Genomic DNA, 19,908 nt, shown 5'->3' with positions numbered 1-19,908 from the left:
AAAAGGCGTAATAACGCCTTTTTGATTGGAAAGGCGTAATAATGCCTTTTAGAAAGGCGTAATAACGCCTTTTTGATTGGAAAGGCGTAATAACGCCTTTTGGAACAGAAAGGCGTAATAACGCCTTTTCAAAAGGCGTAATAACGCCTTTTTTCGCGTTATAACGCTTTTTCGAAAGGCGTTATATAACGCCTTTTATTTTTTTTCTCTAGATTGGTCCTAATAGGCTTTCGTATATTTCACAACGCGTAGTGTAAGATAAGATTATCATTACGATGACATACTTCAAGAGATATCATCTTTAGAAAAATATTTTAAAAAAGCAAACAAGACACCCTTCAAAATAAAATTACAATTATTCTGATTTTTTACAGTACCCTCGTAATGGAAATACAACAAAATGTAGTTGGTATAACGCGATCAAAGTTTTAGAGGTATAATATGAATACTTCATATTATACCTCAAGTTTTGACGTCGTAAAGGACATATAACGTGTTAACTACAATAGCTTTGAGTACAGACATAGTGACATTGTTGGTGAATTTAAATGTATTCGTGAATGTATTTCAGCGCAGAAAATGTTCATGGCAAGTATGACGCTATTTTATTGAGCAGAATGAAGAATATCAAAAGAAAACTGAAATCGGTAGTCAGCAATACTAGATTTACCGCCTACCAAAATTCTAAACGTCGGGTTCGGGATTTTGTTGAAACACATTGTCTGCTCTGAACAAACTCGGGAAGAAATTGCCTATTGCGACTGTTGTTGATCTGGTTATTCATTCATTAGAGTCTAGACTTACTCGAAGAAATGGGTGGATTTAGGACAGACCAAGTCCTTCAAATTAAGGTTGTGGTTTTACAGAAATACTGTCAGATTTTCTGTTTTATTTAATAGTATTAAAGTACTTAGTACTACTAGTAGTTGTGATCATCATCATGGTGATGGGTAGAGTCTAGTCTCTATTAACTGGTACCCAGGCAGATCCACAAGATGTGCAGGCTCATTGCACTTTGACTGTTCTGTTTCTTTCGAACTTAGCCATATACCAACGAAATGTCGTTCAAGATTCTTACTGTTCTGTTTCTGTCGAAATTATAGCCATATACCAGCGAAATGTCGTTCAAGATAAAGAATCTTGCAAGCAAATTTCTTAGTTTTAATTTTATCTTAAAGATATTTCTCTGATATCAAGACCTTTATCTCTCGGATGACATGAGGGTGATGGCAGGATTTAAACACCCAATTTTTTGTTAACGCCCCCAAAATCTACCTGATTCAAGATCATTCCACCCCTAGTAATTTACCGCCTGTCAATCATTAAAAAAACAATAGCTTCTGATTTGATTGACAGGTCAGCTACCCGTGCTCCCTGATAATCTGAGTTTGCATGTTTTGAAAACAATTACCTGGTCATGCGTCAAAAGCTTTCATGTACCCGCATAGTATACACACGAGTTAGAAAACTCCAAATATGTTTGAATTTTATTTTTAAAAATAATTGAAAATGGATTATTAAAACATTGACATAATAAAATATTTCTTTTCTATCTTCACTGCTGTTTGTTACTTGTAAGTGTTACATCGTCCACGTTATCTGTAGAAAGACCGCGTCAATAGAAACCGGCTCTATTTGCCGTAATTGGAAGTCTGACGATTTAAATTATTTTTTTAAGAAATGGGATATAAGAAAAATATTCAGCACTAATAAACGGCATAGCATAGTTTTTAAAAGATGTTTTATTTTGTACTATGGTTACAATCTGCACGATGTTGTACAGAAATTGATGTCAGAATTATTGCTCGAATTTCCTCTAGCGTCTGTATTTATACGTAATGAAAATGTGACTTCAGATAACTAATAGTGATCGATTCTGAAAAGAAATCTTTCTAACAAATAAAATTTTGTTAACACACGAAGAATAAAAAATATGGAATATTTTGGACAACATTGCTGGCCAGAAAAAAAAAGGGGGGCTTGTAATTTCTTTTTAAGCTCACCTGAGTCAAAGGCTCAAGAGAGCTTTTCTGATCACAATTTGTCCGTTGTCTGTCGTCGTTGTCGTTGTCGTCGTCGTCGTTGTAAACTTTTCACATTTTCGACTTCTTCTCAAGAACCGCTGGGCCAATTTCAACCAAACTTGCCACAAAGCATCCTTGGGTGAAGGGGATTCAAGTTTGTTCAAATGAAGGGCCACACCCTTATTCAAGGGGAGATAATTGGGAATTAATGAAAATTTCGTGGTATGTTTAAAAAATCTACTTCTCAAGAACCACTGTGCCAGGAAAGATGAAACTTATGGGGAAACATCCTCAGGTAGTGTAGATTCAAATTTGTTCAAATCATGACCCCCCGGGATAGGGCGGGGCCACAATGGCCGACCAAAGTTTTACATAGAAATATATAGGAAAATTCTTTAAAATCTTCTTCTCAAGAATAACAAAGCCATAATTGATCATATTTATATGGAAGCATCCTCAGGTAGTGTAGATTCAAGTTAGTTCAAATTATGACCCCTGGGGGTAGGGCGGGGTCACAATGGCCGACCAAAGTTTTACGTAGAAATATATAGGAAAATTCTTTTAAAATTCTTCCTCTCAAGAATAACAAAGCCATAATTGATAATATTTATATGGAAGCATCCTCAGGTAGTGTAGATTCAAGTTTGTTCAAATTATGACCCCTGGGGGTAGGGCGGGGTCACAATGGCCGACCAAAGTTTTACATAGAAATAAATAGGAAAATTCTTTTTAAAATTCTTCTTCTCAAGAATAACAAAGCCATAATTGATCATATTTATTTGGAAGCATCCTCATGTAGTGTAGATTCAAGTTTGTTCAAATTATGACCCCTGGGGGTAGGGCGGGGCCACAATGGCCGACCAAAGTTTTACATAGAAATATATAGGAAAATTCTTTAAAAATCTTCTTCTCAAGAATAACAAAGCCATAATTGATCATATTTATGTGGAAGCATCCTCAGGTAGTGTAGATTCAAGTTTGTTCAAATTATTACCCCCAGTGGTAGGTCGGGGCCATGATGGCCAATCAAAGTTTTACATAGACATATATAGGAAAATTCTTCAAAAATCATCTTATCAAGAATAGCAAAGCCATGATTAGTCTTGGGACTACTTTTGGATTTAAACTATTCAATAATAAACCAATTTCTACTTTTTCCTAGCCACAGTGCTCAGGTGAGCGATGTGGCCCATGGGCCTCTTGTTTCAAGTCAGACCAAGTGAAGGGCAGGATAATTATTTCCAAGATTATTAGCATGATTAGGGACATTTATTTTTTTTCCTTCACTAAGAAAATTAAACAAGCCCAGAGATTTTCCACCCCATTTTGGGAATGGGGCCCAGGCCCTTACCATTGGGAATTTTATGACATTTTACAACTTTTTGGGAAATTTTGTTACAAGATGTATTTCAATAATTAAACATTTATGATAGTTAAAACTGATTTTTTACTTTATTATTCAGAACTTTACTTCAGAAAAAAGATCCATTATTATAAAGTTTTAGCCAAGTCTCCAAAAATTATGTTCATTTTCATTAAGAGTTCAAACCTGACCATGTTTGTTTTACATGAATTTTTCATTTTGTTCATTTTTGGAGAAAATGGAGTGATTTTGCAATTGGGAATGGGGACCATATTCGGCCCTACACGGGGCAGTGGATAATCCCTGAAGCCAAAAAAAAAAAGAAAATAAGGAATGAAAAGTGGGTTTTTTGAGTTATCATGGTTATTATGAGAAAGGGTGCCTCTCCCAAAGTTATGAATGTTATGGCTAGGGGCGTTGTTGTTAAGGTGATGTGGGGATTGTTGAATAGAGTGAAAATCATAATGCATTAATTCTTTGAAAATCCTTTTTCTCTGCCCATGAGAAAGGTTATGATGAGCAAGGAATGCCTTTTCAAAAAGCTTGAAATTCATATCCCCTGGATCAGAGGTTTTGGTGTAAGCATAGGACTCTTTTGAATATAAATGTGTTAAAAATGTATTATTTTTTGATAATTTTCTCTGTCAAAGGGTATTAGTGTTTGGTTCTTTGTTAATTAAAAAATGGAATTATATAATTATACAAGAATTTTTAAAATATTTAAACAAAAAAACATACTTTCATAGTTTTTTATGGCCAGGTTGACTCATATATTCCCCATTTCAAAAAGGTACCGGTAATTACTCGGGAATATACATATGCTTAGATCCTACACTAAAACTTTGATTAAATGCAGCTCAGATTTTATAAGACATGTGTAACACGAATTCAGGTCGATTCTATTTTAATTAGTCTTTCTTCGTTACATGAGCACATGAGATTAAATTATTTAGAATTCCATTCAAAGTTTTAATACTATAAAGTGAATCAACTATTTTACAAATATAAATTTCTAGAAACAGAGAGTGTCTACTCTAAGAGTTGCGCAGTAAGGACTTAATCCTTACGTCGAGGGTCCGAATCCCACTTGTGCAACTTGGAGGCTGGTCCTTCAAATTAGAGCGTATTAACCATGGTTCTGTGTCGCAGTAGATGCTGGCATGAAACAGACCCCTCCCTGCTCGATGGCCTTGAGTGCTTAGTAGAAGACAAAATTTACAGCTCTCCACAGGTGGTGGCGTCTTAATGAGTACAAAATTCTTGAGAGAGACATTAAACAATCAATCAATCAATCATTCTTATGATCTGTCTCAGTTTCACGCCCTTTAATCATTTTAAGGTCAGACGACACGTTTCTCAAATATATGTTTTGTATCTCTTCGTACTATATAAAAAATGTTCATATGTGTCATTTTTTTCTGATTTCTACATTGTTTTCAAAATGGTTTTAAGTATAAGTACACCAAAAAATGGTGATATAGGCAATTCAGAAGAATACGCATAAGGGTTATATAAGAAATATGACCTTGTGGTATCTTGTTCAAATGCCTGGTAAGGTACCCTTATTTTTTGTTAGGAATCTTATTTAAGTACATATTCTTCAATGACAAATTCTTAGGAAAAATAATATAATTTTGAGGAATGTGTCGTCTGACCTTAAAGAAAAAAAAAACAGATTTCAAGGGCATGGGTTATTTCGAGTTGCCAGAAAAGCTGTGGTATAAAATGACGTAGAACATGTTATGTAACCATGTTTAAGTAATCAAAAACAGTTAATCTCAAATTATATACGTTAAATCAATGGAAAGTGAAATCTTACAGGCAAATGTTAAATCTCATGGACAAATCTTATCAAAAATACTGAGAGAGGACAATAAGGGTAAACAGGTCTGAAAACAGGACAACAATTTTATATTAAATGTTATTCAAAGATAATGAGAGGCTTATCTGAGAGGGAATTAGATGGGTTTACTATTCGTACGTAAGAACTAAATTGTTTTGTTTATTCTGCATCGGGATAGTGAAAATGGGGACAAGAGCAGGCAGATAAATAAATCAGCTGTAACATGTTAAAGATTTTTTTTACTGAGCATTTTTAAATAATTTTGTTAATCTCTGATCAGCTTCATTTATCAGCTTATTTTCTTTTAATATTCTGTTTCCATTGATAGATTATACTCGGGTGACTGTTGAGGCCTTTGGGCCTCTTGTTTTATTTAATTACCACATGTTTAAATGACAGTAGACTGTGTATATTTAAAACAATTGTGATTATGAAAATAAATACCTTGTTTTTAAAATATATTAATTAAAAAAAAATGATGTAATTTCACAGAATAAATATTTACAAAATTAAACCAATGCACTTTATTTTCAAAATATACTATTTTTCTTGAAGTACAATGCATGTTATTGTCCATAAGAGCATTCCCATTGGTGTGTTTGTTCTCTGTCAGTGACCCAGTTATGTGCTATGTTTTTAGGAGATTGGGGGGTATAACCATCAGTCCTGGGTGAAGGTTGTGAGAAAATGTTGTCATTATTATCTAAACAGTTGGATGTTATGTGCAAGGCAGCACATATTTCCCGAAGATTCTGCAGAAACCAGTTGAGAGTGGTGTGAGAGAAAAACGTACTTGATCAGTTTATTTTTTACGTTTACTCACAGACAGGAACTTTTATCTCTTATCAGTAACTATATTTTACAGGTAAATCAAAATAAAATCTTTCTTAACTTTTTTTTGCGTTTTTATTTTCAGATGTTATAATTACCTAACATTATAGTTTTTTACCTTCATATTTTCTAGTAATAAGTACAGTTACATGTAATTAAAAGGTATAAAATATAAAATTCTAATTTTGAGAAACTGATAATTTTCAGGAATTCAGAATTTTTGGGGGTGGGGAAATAAGGGTAGGATATTGTTTTTCTCTAGTGAAATATATGAAGTTTTTTAAAAATATATATAACACATGACTGCAGACCACAATAAAATTATCAACTGTATAAATGTATGAAGATAAACAAGATAGAATTAAAATTTTCTAATTTTAAATGCATGGAGGTGTCTTTTTTTTTTAAATTGTTATATGAGAACATCCTCTGATGTATTTCTTTCCAAAGCAGCAAGCTAGTGCAATATATATTTTGCTAGCACACTTGCACTAACTTCACAGAAAAGTATAATTTTAAATTGTGCAAACACGAAGAATATTTTTACTTCTATGTTATAAAATAATGTGTCTTTGATACCCATATATTTGAAAAAAAAATTTGTTAAAAGCTATAGAGCTTATGTAGGGATTGCACAATGTTGGAATGATATGCACATGGCATGTATCTGTGCAGTATGTGATATCCCAATGAAAGTCTGGTTGGACATCTTTGACAGTGACAGGATGGTAAGATTTCTGTGTTTTACCAAGTGAATCTGTGTAGCAGTTACATGACATATGTGTACTTGACATCATTTTAGTGTAACTGTTATGCATGTATATCCTTATTGCTAACATTGTCTCATGTAAATTAATGTATATACATGTAACATATTTTGTGTAATAGACACTTTGAATTGCACAATTATAGTATCTTGGTCAATGACTATGTGCTAGCTAGCTGCTGAGAAAAATAGAATATGTCATTAAAATGGGTAATTGTTTTAGCTGGGTAAATCAGACCTATATTACATTTCAGATGATTTTGATATGTCCCATAGTTTTACTATGTATGAATGTTCAGTGATATAAAAATACCTATTTTCTGGAGATACTTACTGTGGAGATTTATTGTAAAGATTATTAATGGTGCTGTTTGGAATAGTCACTCTTTGACTGTCTTTTGTATAGATGCGCAAGACTGATGGAAAATTCCCACCCAGGGATTTGCAGAATGGGGGTAAGGTGGAGGACCTAGATTTATTGGAGGAGTTACAGAAAGGGGGGAAGGTAGAGGAGGGGGATGTATCATCAGAAGAGGACTATCACCGGGGGACCTGGAGCCATAAGCTGGACTTTCTCTTGTCTGTGATTGGCTACTCAGTGGGCGTGTCCAACATCTGGAGATTTCCATACCTGTGTATAAGGAATGGAGGAGGTATAACTTTTAATTATTTTGAAATCAGGTTCAATTTTCGATGTTTTCTGTGATATCATAAGAGCTTTAAAATGTGCTTTAAAGCTGCACTATATTAACCATGAAATTAAATCCACTTGAAACCTCAAAATTTTGACCTCATGTAAACATGTGATTTTGCATGTCTGGAGTATGTGTCAAATATGTGGATTTCTGTTAGGTTTTTGTTTGTGTTAAGGAATCAAGAAATGTGGCTTGAGTTCAGCAGAGATTTTTGAAGAACAGCTGGACAATTGTTTTTGGTTTTTTTTTTTGAAAACAAGTTTTTGTATATTAAAAGCATTCAATCTTTTAGAGACCAGAGAGGGACTACCAGTTACCAGAGGGGCCAGATTTGATAAGATCATTACATACAATTTTTATAAAGAATCTTTAGAAACCCTCAATTCCAAGAACAGAATTACAAATTTTGAGAATTTTAAAGTTATACTTGGTTTAAAAATCAGCTGACTTTGTTTTTTTTCATTTTGTGGTATTTTTTACAGGAGCTTTCCTGATTCCGTTTTTCTTCTTCCTCATCTTTTGCGGAATTCCCCTGTACTTCCTGGAGCTATGTTTAGGACAGTTCTCGGGAGTCAGCTCCATATTTGTGTGGAAGCTCTGTCCGTTGTTCAAAGGTAACAGATACACAGAAAATTTGGGCTGATGTATGTTTAAAGTGAACTGGTGATGAATATGAAGTGTCAGAAATTGTCAAATACTGGGTCAATATGTCAGTATGGTGCTAAACGTATTTACCGGTATGTGTAAATGCATGATGCTGATTTTGTATTTTTAAGTGACTGTTCCATGTTAAAATTTTCTAGATAACTTTGTATATTATCAACAATAATATACCAGCTCTTGTACAAATGAAGTTTCCCTGTAGGTTTAGGATTTTTGATGGTGACTGTCTCAGCCATGATGTCCTGGTATTACATCACTGTGATAGTGTGGGTGCTGTACTACCTCGTCAATTCCTTCACTGACCCCTTACCCTGGTCCGTCTGTTCAGAGAGCTGGAATACCGAATACTGCATCGAGTCCAGAGCCAAGGCCGCGGGTAACATCACAACAGCAGCGGTCAATTCAACGTTTTACAATGTCACGGGGATGGCTGGGTCTGGATTTCACAATGTCACATTTCTTGGTGGTACAACTCGGTCAGGTGTTCAGAATACCTCCTCTACTGTTCTCAATACCAGTGCTCTTGCCAATTTCACCGTATCTGGGACAGGGTACAGTTTTCGGGATATTATCAAAGATTCGCCGACAGCAGCTAAAGAATTCTGGCAGTAAGTAGGCGATTGACATGACTATGGTTATATAATACTGTAAAAGCACAAATATTCGTGGGGGACTAAATTTCGTTTATTTCGTTGTTAACAAAATTCAACGAAATTAAATCCCACACGAATTTTTATATGACTATAAAATGAACAGGGTTAGTTTTAAAACAATGAAATTAAATGCACACAAAATTATTTTTGATGACAAATCAACGAATTTTATTCCCACGAAAATTTGTGCTTCTACAGTATTTCAGCTTGGACTGAGCATGTCTTCCGTAATAATACGAGTTGTACATACATACTGAAGCCTGTGTGCAGTAGGACATTTTTTTGTGTACATGCACGTCTGATGATGACATTTATGATACAGAGCAAAGTACAACACCAACATATTACATTATTGAGATATCACATTTTCAGTGTATTTACACATGAATTGCTAGAGTACTGTTCAAATCTGATGGAAAGAGAACAATTGAAAATTTCATATTATTATATGTAAATCATTGTTCAAAGAAACTATAGGCATTTTAAAGCCATTATGATACAAAGAAAATTCAAACAGTCTTGCTTTAGATGCTGCATATGAATTACTGACTGGTCAGAGCATTTACTACAATATTAAATTATATGTGAGTACAAATAGATGGCTGTTTTCTTCTAGGCGCCGAGTGCTGAGAATTTCCAGTAGTTTTGATGAACCAGGCTCAATAGAACCCCATCTCCTGCTTGGCTCATTAGTGGCCTGGGTGCTGGTCTTTTTCTGTCTCATGAAAGGGGTTAAATCTGTAGGAAAAGTTAGTATGTCTATCTTGTCTATAAAGGGAAGAAACTGTTATATTTTACCATGTAGTTCTACACTTAAAATAACTAGGAATTTTCTCTGTTGTCTCATTCCTTCTAATGCACCAAAATGTCTTCATTTAATTTTATTAAATATTCAGTAGATGTTATAATATTAAGTATAAAAAAAGCATCAAGGAAAATGCAGGTTAAAATTCACCAGGGATTGTCTCACCTTTAATAAGATAGGTTCATAACTTCATAGGACTTCTAAAAAGATTGAGATACTACAGCTGAGTTATTCCCCCATGCCTGGTTTATTTTTTTCAGGTTGTGTATGTGACAGCAGTGTTACCCTATATTTTACTCACTGTATTCCTGATCAGAGGCTTAATGCTGGAGGGGTCCATTGATGGCATTATGTACTACCTGACCCCTGACTTCTCCAGGCTGACAGATTTTCAGGTAATCATTGTATGAAAATAAAGTTTGGAAGATTATGATATGTATGTTTTAGACAGTTTTTGAAATTCAGATATTTTTAAGAACATCTTGTCAAGTTGATCATACTTTACTTATTTTGTCCGTTATGCAAAATATCCCATGTTTCTAACTATCATTGATGCCTTGGCAAAAGTTGGCATACCCCAAAAACTAGACAGTGATTCCTTAAACAGCTTTATTAATGAGACAGGTAAATCTCTCCAACAGGTGTGGCTTGAAGCTGGGATTCAGGTCTTCTACTCCCTGGGACCAGCATGGGGAGGTCTCATCACAATGTCTAGTTACAACAAATTCAATAATAACTGCTTAAGGTATGTATGAATTACGTATTTTATACCTTTAAGTTTTACTGTGAATTGCTATAAGTCCATCACCTATGAGTTGGTTGTATTTTTTAGGTTATTTTATAGAGATTTGCCATTGACCCGCTTATAATTTAGTTAAATTTTTTACTGGAATTGGTTGACAATTTCAAACCAATTATCTGATATATTTTAACCTGCAGGCATGTTCACGAAGCTACTGTAGAAGTACTTTTTTCCACGTGGTATTAATTTACGCTATGTACGCTGTCACAAATTTTCCGTGGAAATTTGTCCAAGCGTACTTAATATAAATGTAAGGCATATAGTGATAGTCTAGAAAATCCGCGTAATTTTCTACTAGCGGATTTAACAGAAATTGAGATTCCGCGGAATTATGACCCCGTGAAAAAAAGTATGTCTACAGTATCTTAGGACTACAATGTGTCCTAAGGACATCTTAGGAAATGTCCTAGTCTTAAGTCAGTTTCTCGAAGCTTTCCAAAATTTAGGAACTTGCCTAAGTTTTTCCTAACTTTAGGACAACATATATAAATTTGTCCTAAGATCACCCTAAGTTTGTTGTGGTGCTTTTGATTTTGAACATTGCAAGTATAAGCTACAATTTCTTGTTTCTCAGCAGTCCGTGTATGAGCTATTTGATTTGATTTACGCAAATAATTAAAAAAAGAGTTGTTACCATAAGGCCTTTTCTTTGCAACATATGTTACAATCTTCTATAGTTTTAATACAGAGATGATATTTATATTTTCCACCTTATTAAGAAGCACCCGAATATCGCACTTGAAAATTTCTTTTTTTTTTAATTACGTTATACCCTTTTTCAAGTTAGGATGGGGGAAATATTAATTGAATTGCCAAAAACTAAAATTTTTGGATAATACCTTGTCATAATAAAGACAAATTTATTGCATGTATGTGTGTTGGTGCGTTGAAGGGGGGGAGGGGTTATTTGTTAATTAAAAATGAAAGTGGGGATGGACAGATCGTTTATAAAAACTTCTATCATAGATTAATATATAGCAATAAACTTACCTTTGGAAAATAACAAGGGACCAACCCAACCCCCATTTCCTACCATACTACGTGGAATTGCAAGACAAAGAAATTATTCACCTGTTCTAATTTCTGAATTAACAAGTTGGGAGTAAATACAAAATTTAGAACAGTTGTCATTCAAATATTTAAACTATTGAGAGTTCCAAGATCAAGTCAATTTTGCACCTGATGCAACCATTACCTGTTAATGTTGTTATAATCATGATTATACTGTTTGTTTTTAATTGTATATGCCCCCTGAGGGCCCTTGATTGGTGAATAAATAGACAAAAAATATTCAAGAAAAAAATGTTCGCTTTAAATTTTGATTTCTTTGTTTGAATACTTTTTTTTCATGTCCTACAAAACTCGTTTTATTTTCAATCAGCTTATTTATAAAAATATGACACAGGCTTTTATTATATTTTACATAGGCGTCAGAAGCAAATTGAAAGTGGGGTGGCTAATTGAAAGTGGGGGGGGGGGGGCTAAACCAACGGAAAATATCTTAGGAATAGTCTTAGGACAAATCTTAGGAAAGTTTCATGAACATGCCTGCTGGTTTATGACCCGCGTATAAAATCGGACAGAGGTTTGGACCAAATTTTCGCCCTGCTTTATTTTCGTCCTTTCACACTTGCAAACAATTTTGCCTCGAATTAAATTCACCCAATCACAGTTTTGACTAAGAAATTCCATATAATAAGAAAATACCAGTACCATATTCTTTGAATTCACCCCGTTTTAAATTTGCCCAATCAAGGTTGGGGTGAAAGGGGCAAAAATAAAACGGGGGCGAAAATTTCCCTGTATAGAGTGTACGGTATCTTGTGAAAATAAGCTGTTGCAAAAATTTGGTGATTTCAATATGTTACTTTCAGAGATGCCATCATTGGAAGCTTGGCTGATGGACTGACAAGTTTTTATGCTGGTTTTGTCATTTTTACTGTCCTGGGCCATTTAGCAGTTGTGACAGGATTAAAAATCAGTGACATGGCTGATTCAGGTACCAGTTTTAATCTAGTATCTTGCAATAGAAAACTGGACAAAATGCTAAAATTATTAGCTGACTTCTTTATAAGAGCAGAGAGGGTCAGAATTTATTTATTTAGATTAGGGTAATTTTTTTTATTTCTTCAGTTTTCTCCTGAGAAACATACCAATGTTTTTTTTGTTTTTTTAAACGTACCAAATTTATGTTTGTTAAAGGTTTTTATAGCACATATTTTAAAATCCAATGAACAATTGTAGGTCCAGGACTGGCCCTTGTTGTATACCCAGAGGCCATGTTGTCTCTTCCTTTCCCTCATCTTTGGGCCGTGCTCTTTTTTCTCATGTTATTAACTTTAGGAATAGATAGCCAGGTATGTATTTTAGTCCATTCTAATGGTGAATACTGAAGGACCAACATACATAATACACATAAATTAATGAATTACTGTGCACTTCAGAATAAAGGCCTTCAGTTTTCTTTAATCAGACTGATATACCAAAAAAAAAATTACAGAATTATATTGTATGTATCTTAGCATAGTCTTCCTGCATACCATGACTGTAAGAGGTAAGACTGACACCTTATACACGTATTTACATGTATACTAATCTCTTTTGGTCTTTGACCAGTAGAGAGAATAAAGGTAAGTGGTAGGGTAAGGAGCTAAATTTTGGAATTTTTTTTCCATTTGTTTTGTAACAGGAAAGGAGAAAATGCATGGCTGGACCGGGAATTTTTTTTCTACCAACTGAGCTATCCAGTTATCCACGGCCCTAACCATTACATTCCTCCCTCCTTAAATGGTCTTCGCCCTGGAAGACACAACCCAAGTTCTTATTGCCCCTGGCAGGACTTTCACCTGCAATTCCAGGGGTGGTCTCTGTAACAGGAAAGGAGAAAATGTATGGCTATATGTATCTCCAGTCAGGTGCTCTACCAACTGAGCTATCCAGGCCGATATCCACGGCCCATTTTTTCCTTAAAGGTCTTTGGCCCTCCAAAGACCCCAACCCAGGCTCATCCCTGGCAGGTCTTTCACCTGTCAATTCCAGGGCATGGCACGGCACCAAATCTGTAACAGGAAAGGAGAAAATGCATGGCTGGACCGGGAATCGAACCCGGAACCCCTGTATCTCTAGGTGCTCTACCAACTGAGCTATCCAGGCCGATATCCACGGCCCTAACCATTACAGTTTGGAATAAAATCTGCCTACCTCCTATCATCTTTTGTATATGTAATAGAAAATCTGTGATTTTTTTTTAGTTATTTGACCCTTTTAAGGTTTTGCATGCATTCTTGGTTTTTTTTTCTTTTGATATGCATATTACCAGAAAAAGTTGACTTAACAAAAATTGATACTAGTAGTTAGGATAGTGGATAAGAAATCTAAGGATTAGTCATTGATTAAATTGACATTTGGTTGTGCTATGTACTGGGGTAATGTCTTTTTTTTAAATTTTTTCTTAGTTTGGAACCTTTGAGACAGTGTCCAGTGGTCTTGCTGATGCATTCCCTCAATATTTTGGTGAGAGGAAAACTCTTCTGACGGCTGGACTGTGTGCCATTATGTTTGTTTTGGGTTTACCTTTTACTACCAAAGTAAGTCAGATCAGCTTTCATTTCTGCAAATTTGTTTCACTTAAACAATAAAATGTTGCTTTTTGAAAAAAAAAAATTTTACCATTTAGTGATCATCTTTCTTTCAATTGCTTTTGAATACATGTATTAAAGGTTATTTGTAAGGAAAATACATGTATTGGAAGTAATTTTAATCCATTATTATAAATGAATATTTATCCTTGAAGAAATAGAACACTACACGCAGGAGCCTGCATGTATTTTTATCTTTTATACTAGTAAGGAGAGGTAACTTTACTTTAATATATTTGTCTATTGTAGGGAGGGATGTATTATTTCCAAATTGTTGATTGGTATGCAGCCTCACTGTGTGTCACATTGACCTCATTCCTGGAGTGTGTTATAGTAGGCTGGATTTATGGTGAGTACTCATAGAGCTTTACTGCTCAACAAACTATTACATGTATAAATCAACTACAGTAGAACAATATCTCTAACATTGATTTCGTGAATGCCATTGTTTAGTCAAAATAAGTTGGAAGACCCAAACTCTTTTTATGCCCCATACCATAATCAAAGATTCAGGGGCATATAATTTTTGCTTTGACCATCCATCTGTATGTTTGTCTGTACATAAAATTTTAATATTGCCAGTAATGTTTAGCTCACCTGAGTTTTGAAAAATAACTACATTGATCCCTCTTTCTTGTTCCTCAGGTGCTGATAGATTCAGTAAAGATGTGAAGATGATGCTAGGAATGGAGGTCAATGTCGTTATACGGGTCTGTTGGTGTATCATCACACCTCTAGTTATGTTGGTAAGGGCAGTTTATGCAGAACTGAGATTCAGTTTATTAAAAATCAAATTTTTCTCTCCCAATATGATTGTTTTTTTCTTGTGTTTACAGTATTTTTACTTATTAAAATCTTAAGAAAATGGAAATTTGTTGTTAATCCTAGCATGCTATGAAAAATGAAAAGATATTGATACATTGTAAATGTGATTCATTACATCTATTATATGTAATTCAGTTTATCAGCAGAATAGCAATCACATTATTTTGTAAAAGCATGAATTTCATGCAAGCATGTTTGCTTTGATAAAGCTTTACTGACCCTATTTTTCTGTTTTTAGGCAGCTTTCATTATAACCCTGACAAACTACCAGCCCCCTTCTTATGAGGGATATGAGTACCCTATACACGCCCGTGTTATAGGATTCCTTCTGTCTCTCATTCCACTGATTCCATTACCAGTGACAGCCATTTATTACTTCTCTAAGACAAACGGAACTTGTTTACAGGTGAGTCTGGGGTTTTGTGTTCAACCAATCATTTTGTACCTTAATGTGTTAAATTTCCATAAGCGTGTCTGTTTTCTGAAGATAGTTCCTCTTTATAATCAGGAAACATTTTTATGTCCTATGTCAAAAGATTCAAATCTAATTGATCTATAATAGTGCAAATATTGAAAATGCATCAAAACTTTCAAAATAACGCTTTGTTTCAAACTGATTCAGACTCCTTAGATGCAAAAACATCCTTTTATTTTGCTGTTACCATCAAGGGCCATTTCTGTTTGTTCCGAAACCTCATGAATTACTTATTCATGTACTTGCTATACATGTACTATTGTTCATTTTCAGAGATTAAGAAAACTCACCCAGCCGTCAGCTGATTGGGGTCCTCATTTAACTAAATACAAGAGGGAGTACCAGGACAACCAACAGAACACTCCTGACGAGGCGCCTCTCCTCCTCACCGCCAAACGGAACCTCCTCGGAAACCTCGTTAGATGATCTTAGTGATCTCTTAGGGTTTTATCTTATAGGTTTTCTGTATTTTATATATTATTTGTCTTTGAATTGTAATGATATAGGCATATAGCGAGATTGAAAGAAAATTTTCTGTCAAAACTGGAAGCTTCTGTTAAAGTGTTGTGAATATTCATTTTTTGTGGAAAATTATTGTCATCAAATTCACCACTAACTGGATGCTTAACCACTTTAGATGTAGAATGTGTTCAAGGATAAGTCATAGGTTCACTTAAACGCACATTAAAATGCATTCAATATATAGTTGTAAATTTTCTGTGTTGTTGAATATGATTTAAAACTGAAAATGTATTTAAAATCTTTAATTCTGCTGTATGAATCAAAAGATCTAGATTTTTTTAATTACATTCTTTGATGACTCCCTGAAGATGTTAAAAGTTTAGCTAGCTAGGGTAAAGATGTAATGTTTTTGATTATATGAAAATGTTAAATTACATAGAATATGGAATGATAAAGCAGATAAAAATTACATTGGAAAAGATTGTGGTTTGCTCAAATTGTAGCAAAGTGTAGTCGTCGTATAGTAGAATTTGCAGGGAGAGGAAATTTTTCTTCCAAAACCTAAAATGTGAAATTTAATGGAACCACAATCAACAACAAATGAAATCAGACATGCATTAAGATGAGCTTTTGATACATTCCTATATTGGTAAAGCACACTCAACTCTTGATTTCTAGCTGATTTAAAGTGTGCAGTTTCTTTTACATACAATAAATTTTTTCCCACTACATGTTACATTAAGAAAAAGTATTTGAATAGAAAACAGAAAGATAGGACTTTTGAATTCATATAAGAATATTTTTCTTTCAGTTTATCGTTATATTTATGAATTATTCAATGCATGTTGAATTTATGGAATTTTTATTTTGTAAATGGTGAAATAAACTCCATAATTTTATTTTGCCTGACAAGTACAGTACATGTATGTTATATTACTGTATTTCATATCAAATATTGTGCAGGAATTGTACATGATACATATACAATATCTTTAGATGATTATTGTGTTGTTGCAGCCAGTCATCAATGTGCAATCAATACACTTAAGAATCTTGCTAGAGGCATAATAATCATAAAGCATAATTTGTGTTTGCCTATTTATAATGATTACTTGTATTTTAGTTAAGTATATTGATGTTATTTTTTCTATTTGTTGACAATCAAAATCTTTCTACTTCAGATATATGGTGAAAGGGAAAAAAATGACATTGCTTATGCTTTGTTTATTATAAGAATTTGATGCATATTTTGTTATGTAAGTTAGTTTATATATTTATTTATTTTTGATAGTGACATATTTTATTTCCTTATTTGAAGGAATAAGATTTAAAGACTCATTGTCAGAATTTTGTTTTTTTTAAACATTCTTTCTAAAAAATTTGAACATATTTTTGAAAATTGGTGCATTTATTTTTTAAAAATTTATTTACGAGTTAAGAGAAGTACCTCAGTTTCGTGTTCATAAAAACCAGTACATGTATTGATTTTAAAATCATGATTGTGCATTTAAAAAACCCTGATATCTGTTATTTAAGTGCTTCAGCCTTGTCTGTTTTATCTGTCTCTATAGATATTGTGCTATTTTCATGCCTAACTTGTAGATGGCTGGGGCATATAATGTTTGTCAAGTCCGTCTTCTGTCCTTCTATCACAATTTTCATTTAACTCTGTTTCTAAGAAACTTTTTCACTATTTTTATCAAACTTCATATGCTAATATATATATAAGAGAGCAATTGAACTTTCAACTTTTTTTGTCCTTGACTTTTCTTTTGACCTTGACCTAACTTTTTTCTCAAATTTGCATTCAGCTCAGTTTTAAACAAACTGTTCTGGATATTTTTGTGTGAGCTTGTGCACTGATACAATATTTGCTGAGAATTTATCAATTTTGTCCAATGATCATGACTTTTGACCTTTACTGTTTGAGGACACATATGGTTCAAGGTGCTTTCATCAATTAAACTTCATGCTTTATTAATACAGATTTTATGTTTCATTACAAATTACAAATGAAATCTGGTTAGTCATTCATGTCTTAAAGACATAATTCTAGTTGTTTACAAATTCTTTACATGTAGTAGTGTATTCAAATATTAATGATTTTCAAAGAAATCCAAAAATGATGTATGAAAAAATTTTTGTCAACAATTTCCATTTTTCAAAGTTCATTATTTAAAAGCTATAGAAAGCTTGGATCAAATTTTTATACAACTGTACATGCAATTAAGCATGGATTAACATTTTTGTAATCTGATTATAGATTCTTAAATTGAAATTTATAATTTTGAAATTTTACTGTTTTTACAGGTACATGTATATATTTTTCTGCATTCAGCTTGTGATTTCATTTAGGTTATATTATTTTCTTAATTTGATACAAAATCTATGACTATTTCAAAAGATCTCTTTATTATTTTATATAAAATGTATTGAAACCTTTAATAAAGTCATTATGAACAGTTTCATGTTATTGTCTCCAGATAGTCATAAAAACTCAATATATAATACAAATATGTCAGATGTACCAGATGTACAAGTATATTTATCTCCACTGTACATGTATTATCTTATGTATGAATCAAACAGAAGGATGGGTTCAATGAAATTTTTATTTTAAGTATGAAAATCGAGTAACATTGTTCAAACATAGATAAGTTTACTATTTAGCTTATCATTCATTGAGTGGCAAACTGAGCAATTTTGTCATCTTTGTTATATAATTTACCACAGACAGTGAAAGTATTATGTAAAGTATTATGATTGTCAATGATGTATAATTTTCAGGAATAATATCAGAAATCTTTTGATACTTTAAAAAAAAAATTTTTTTTTGTTTTTGCAGAAAATGTATAGCTGACTTATTAAATTTTAATTTTTAATGCGTTATATGAGTAGTTGCCAAACCATCTTTGTGTATTTTTACTACCATCTGATTAGATGAAAATTGCATTGACCTTTTAATTTTGTTGTCATACGAGCTAAAACTTCGTGTTGAAATATGATATATTATTGTAATAAATATATTTGATAGAAAATTTCAGATACCGGGAATTGTTACCTTATCTTTTTAACAATACAGTAGCATCTTTTTTATTGAGAGATTGAATTTCAGTATGTAGAATTGAGCTACCTGTACTATTGATATACAATGAAAATTTGAACATAAAATATAACAAGAGGCCCAGGGGCCACAGCACTCACCTGAGCACACCGGCCAAGAAAAAAGCACATCAGATCAGAAATGAAAGTTTACTGAGGTTGGATGGGGGGGGGCCTGAATTTTAACCCCCCAGGGGGTCATGATTTGAACAAACTAGAATCTTCACTACCTAAGGATGATTCCATATAAATATCACTAATCATGGCTTTGAAGTGCTTGAAAAGAAGAATTTAAAAGAGTTCCCTATATATTCCTATGAAAAACTTTGATCGACAAACTACCCCCAGAATCTTCACTACCTAGTGGTTCTTGAGGATTTTTAAAGATTTTTCCATATATTCCTATATTTTAACACTAATCATGGCTTTGAAGTGCTTGAAAAGAAGAATTTAAAAGAGTTTTTCCTATATATTCCTATGAAAAACTTTGATCGACCAATTTGGCCCCACCCTACCCCCAGGGGTCATGATTTGAACAAACTTGAATCTTTCCTGGCCCAGTGGTTCTTGAGAAGAAGATTTTTAAAGATTTTTCCTATATATTCCTATGTAAAACTTTTAACAGCCATAATGGCCCCACCCTAGCCCCGGGGGTCATGATTTGAACAAATTTGAATCTACACTACCTGAGGATAATTTCACTTGAGTTTTATCTTTCCTGTCTCAATGGTTCTTGAGAAGAAGATTTTTCCTATATATTCCTATGTAAAACTTTGATCGGCCATTTTGGCCCCACCCAACCCCCGGAGGTCATGATTTGAACAAACGATTTTTTAAAAATGCCATTAATTTTTCTATATATTCCTAAAAACTTTTAACAGCCATAATGGCCCCACCCTATCTCCCTGAGGATAATTTCACTTGAGTTTTATCTTTCCTGTCTCAATGGTTCTTGAGAAAG

At 33.4% G+C, this 19,908-nt stretch overlaps 1 protein-coding gene across 2 annotated transcripts; it reads left to right on the top strand.

The window, feature by feature from the left end:
- The first annotated feature begins 689 nt into the window (after positions 1–689).
- LOC134231368 (sodium-dependent proline transporter-like) lies at positions 690–18,171 on the top strand. Of its 2 annotated transcripts, none has more exons than XM_062713333.1 (14): positions 690–851; positions 7,234–7,480; positions 8,005–8,136; positions 8,388–8,793; positions 9,455–9,587; positions 9,904–10,038; positions 10,285–10,388; positions 12,320–12,444; positions 12,690–12,802; positions 13,901–14,032; positions 14,333–14,432; positions 14,729–14,829; positions 15,147–15,314; positions 15,657–18,171. In XM_062713333.1, the coding sequence occupies exons 1-14, from the start codon at positions 813–815 to the stop codon at positions 15,807–15,809; spliced, it is 2,088 nt and encodes a 695-aa protein (XP_062569317.1). In that variant the 5' UTR covers positions 690–812; the 3' UTR covers positions 15,810–18,171. The 2 variants fall into 2 exon arrangements, with proteins under 2 accessions (XP_062569317.1, XP_062569318.1); XM_062713334.1 differs by lacking the exon at positions 690–851 and adding an exon at positions 5,910–6,095.
- Positions 18,172–19,908: the final 1,737 nt, after the last annotated feature.

This window comes from Saccostrea cucullata, unplaced genomic scaffold (genome assembly GCF_032062105.1).
Source record: "Saccostrea cucullata isolate Sc308-1 unplaced genomic scaffold, CSIRO_AGI_Scuc_v1 ctg104, whole genome shotgun sequence".
Taxonomy (NCBI): Eukaryota; Metazoa; Mollusca; class Bivalvia; order Ostreida; family Ostreidae; genus Saccostrea; species Saccostrea cuccullata.
Note: the sequence above shows the minus strand (reverse complement) of the source record. Positions and strands in the feature narration are given on the sequence as shown.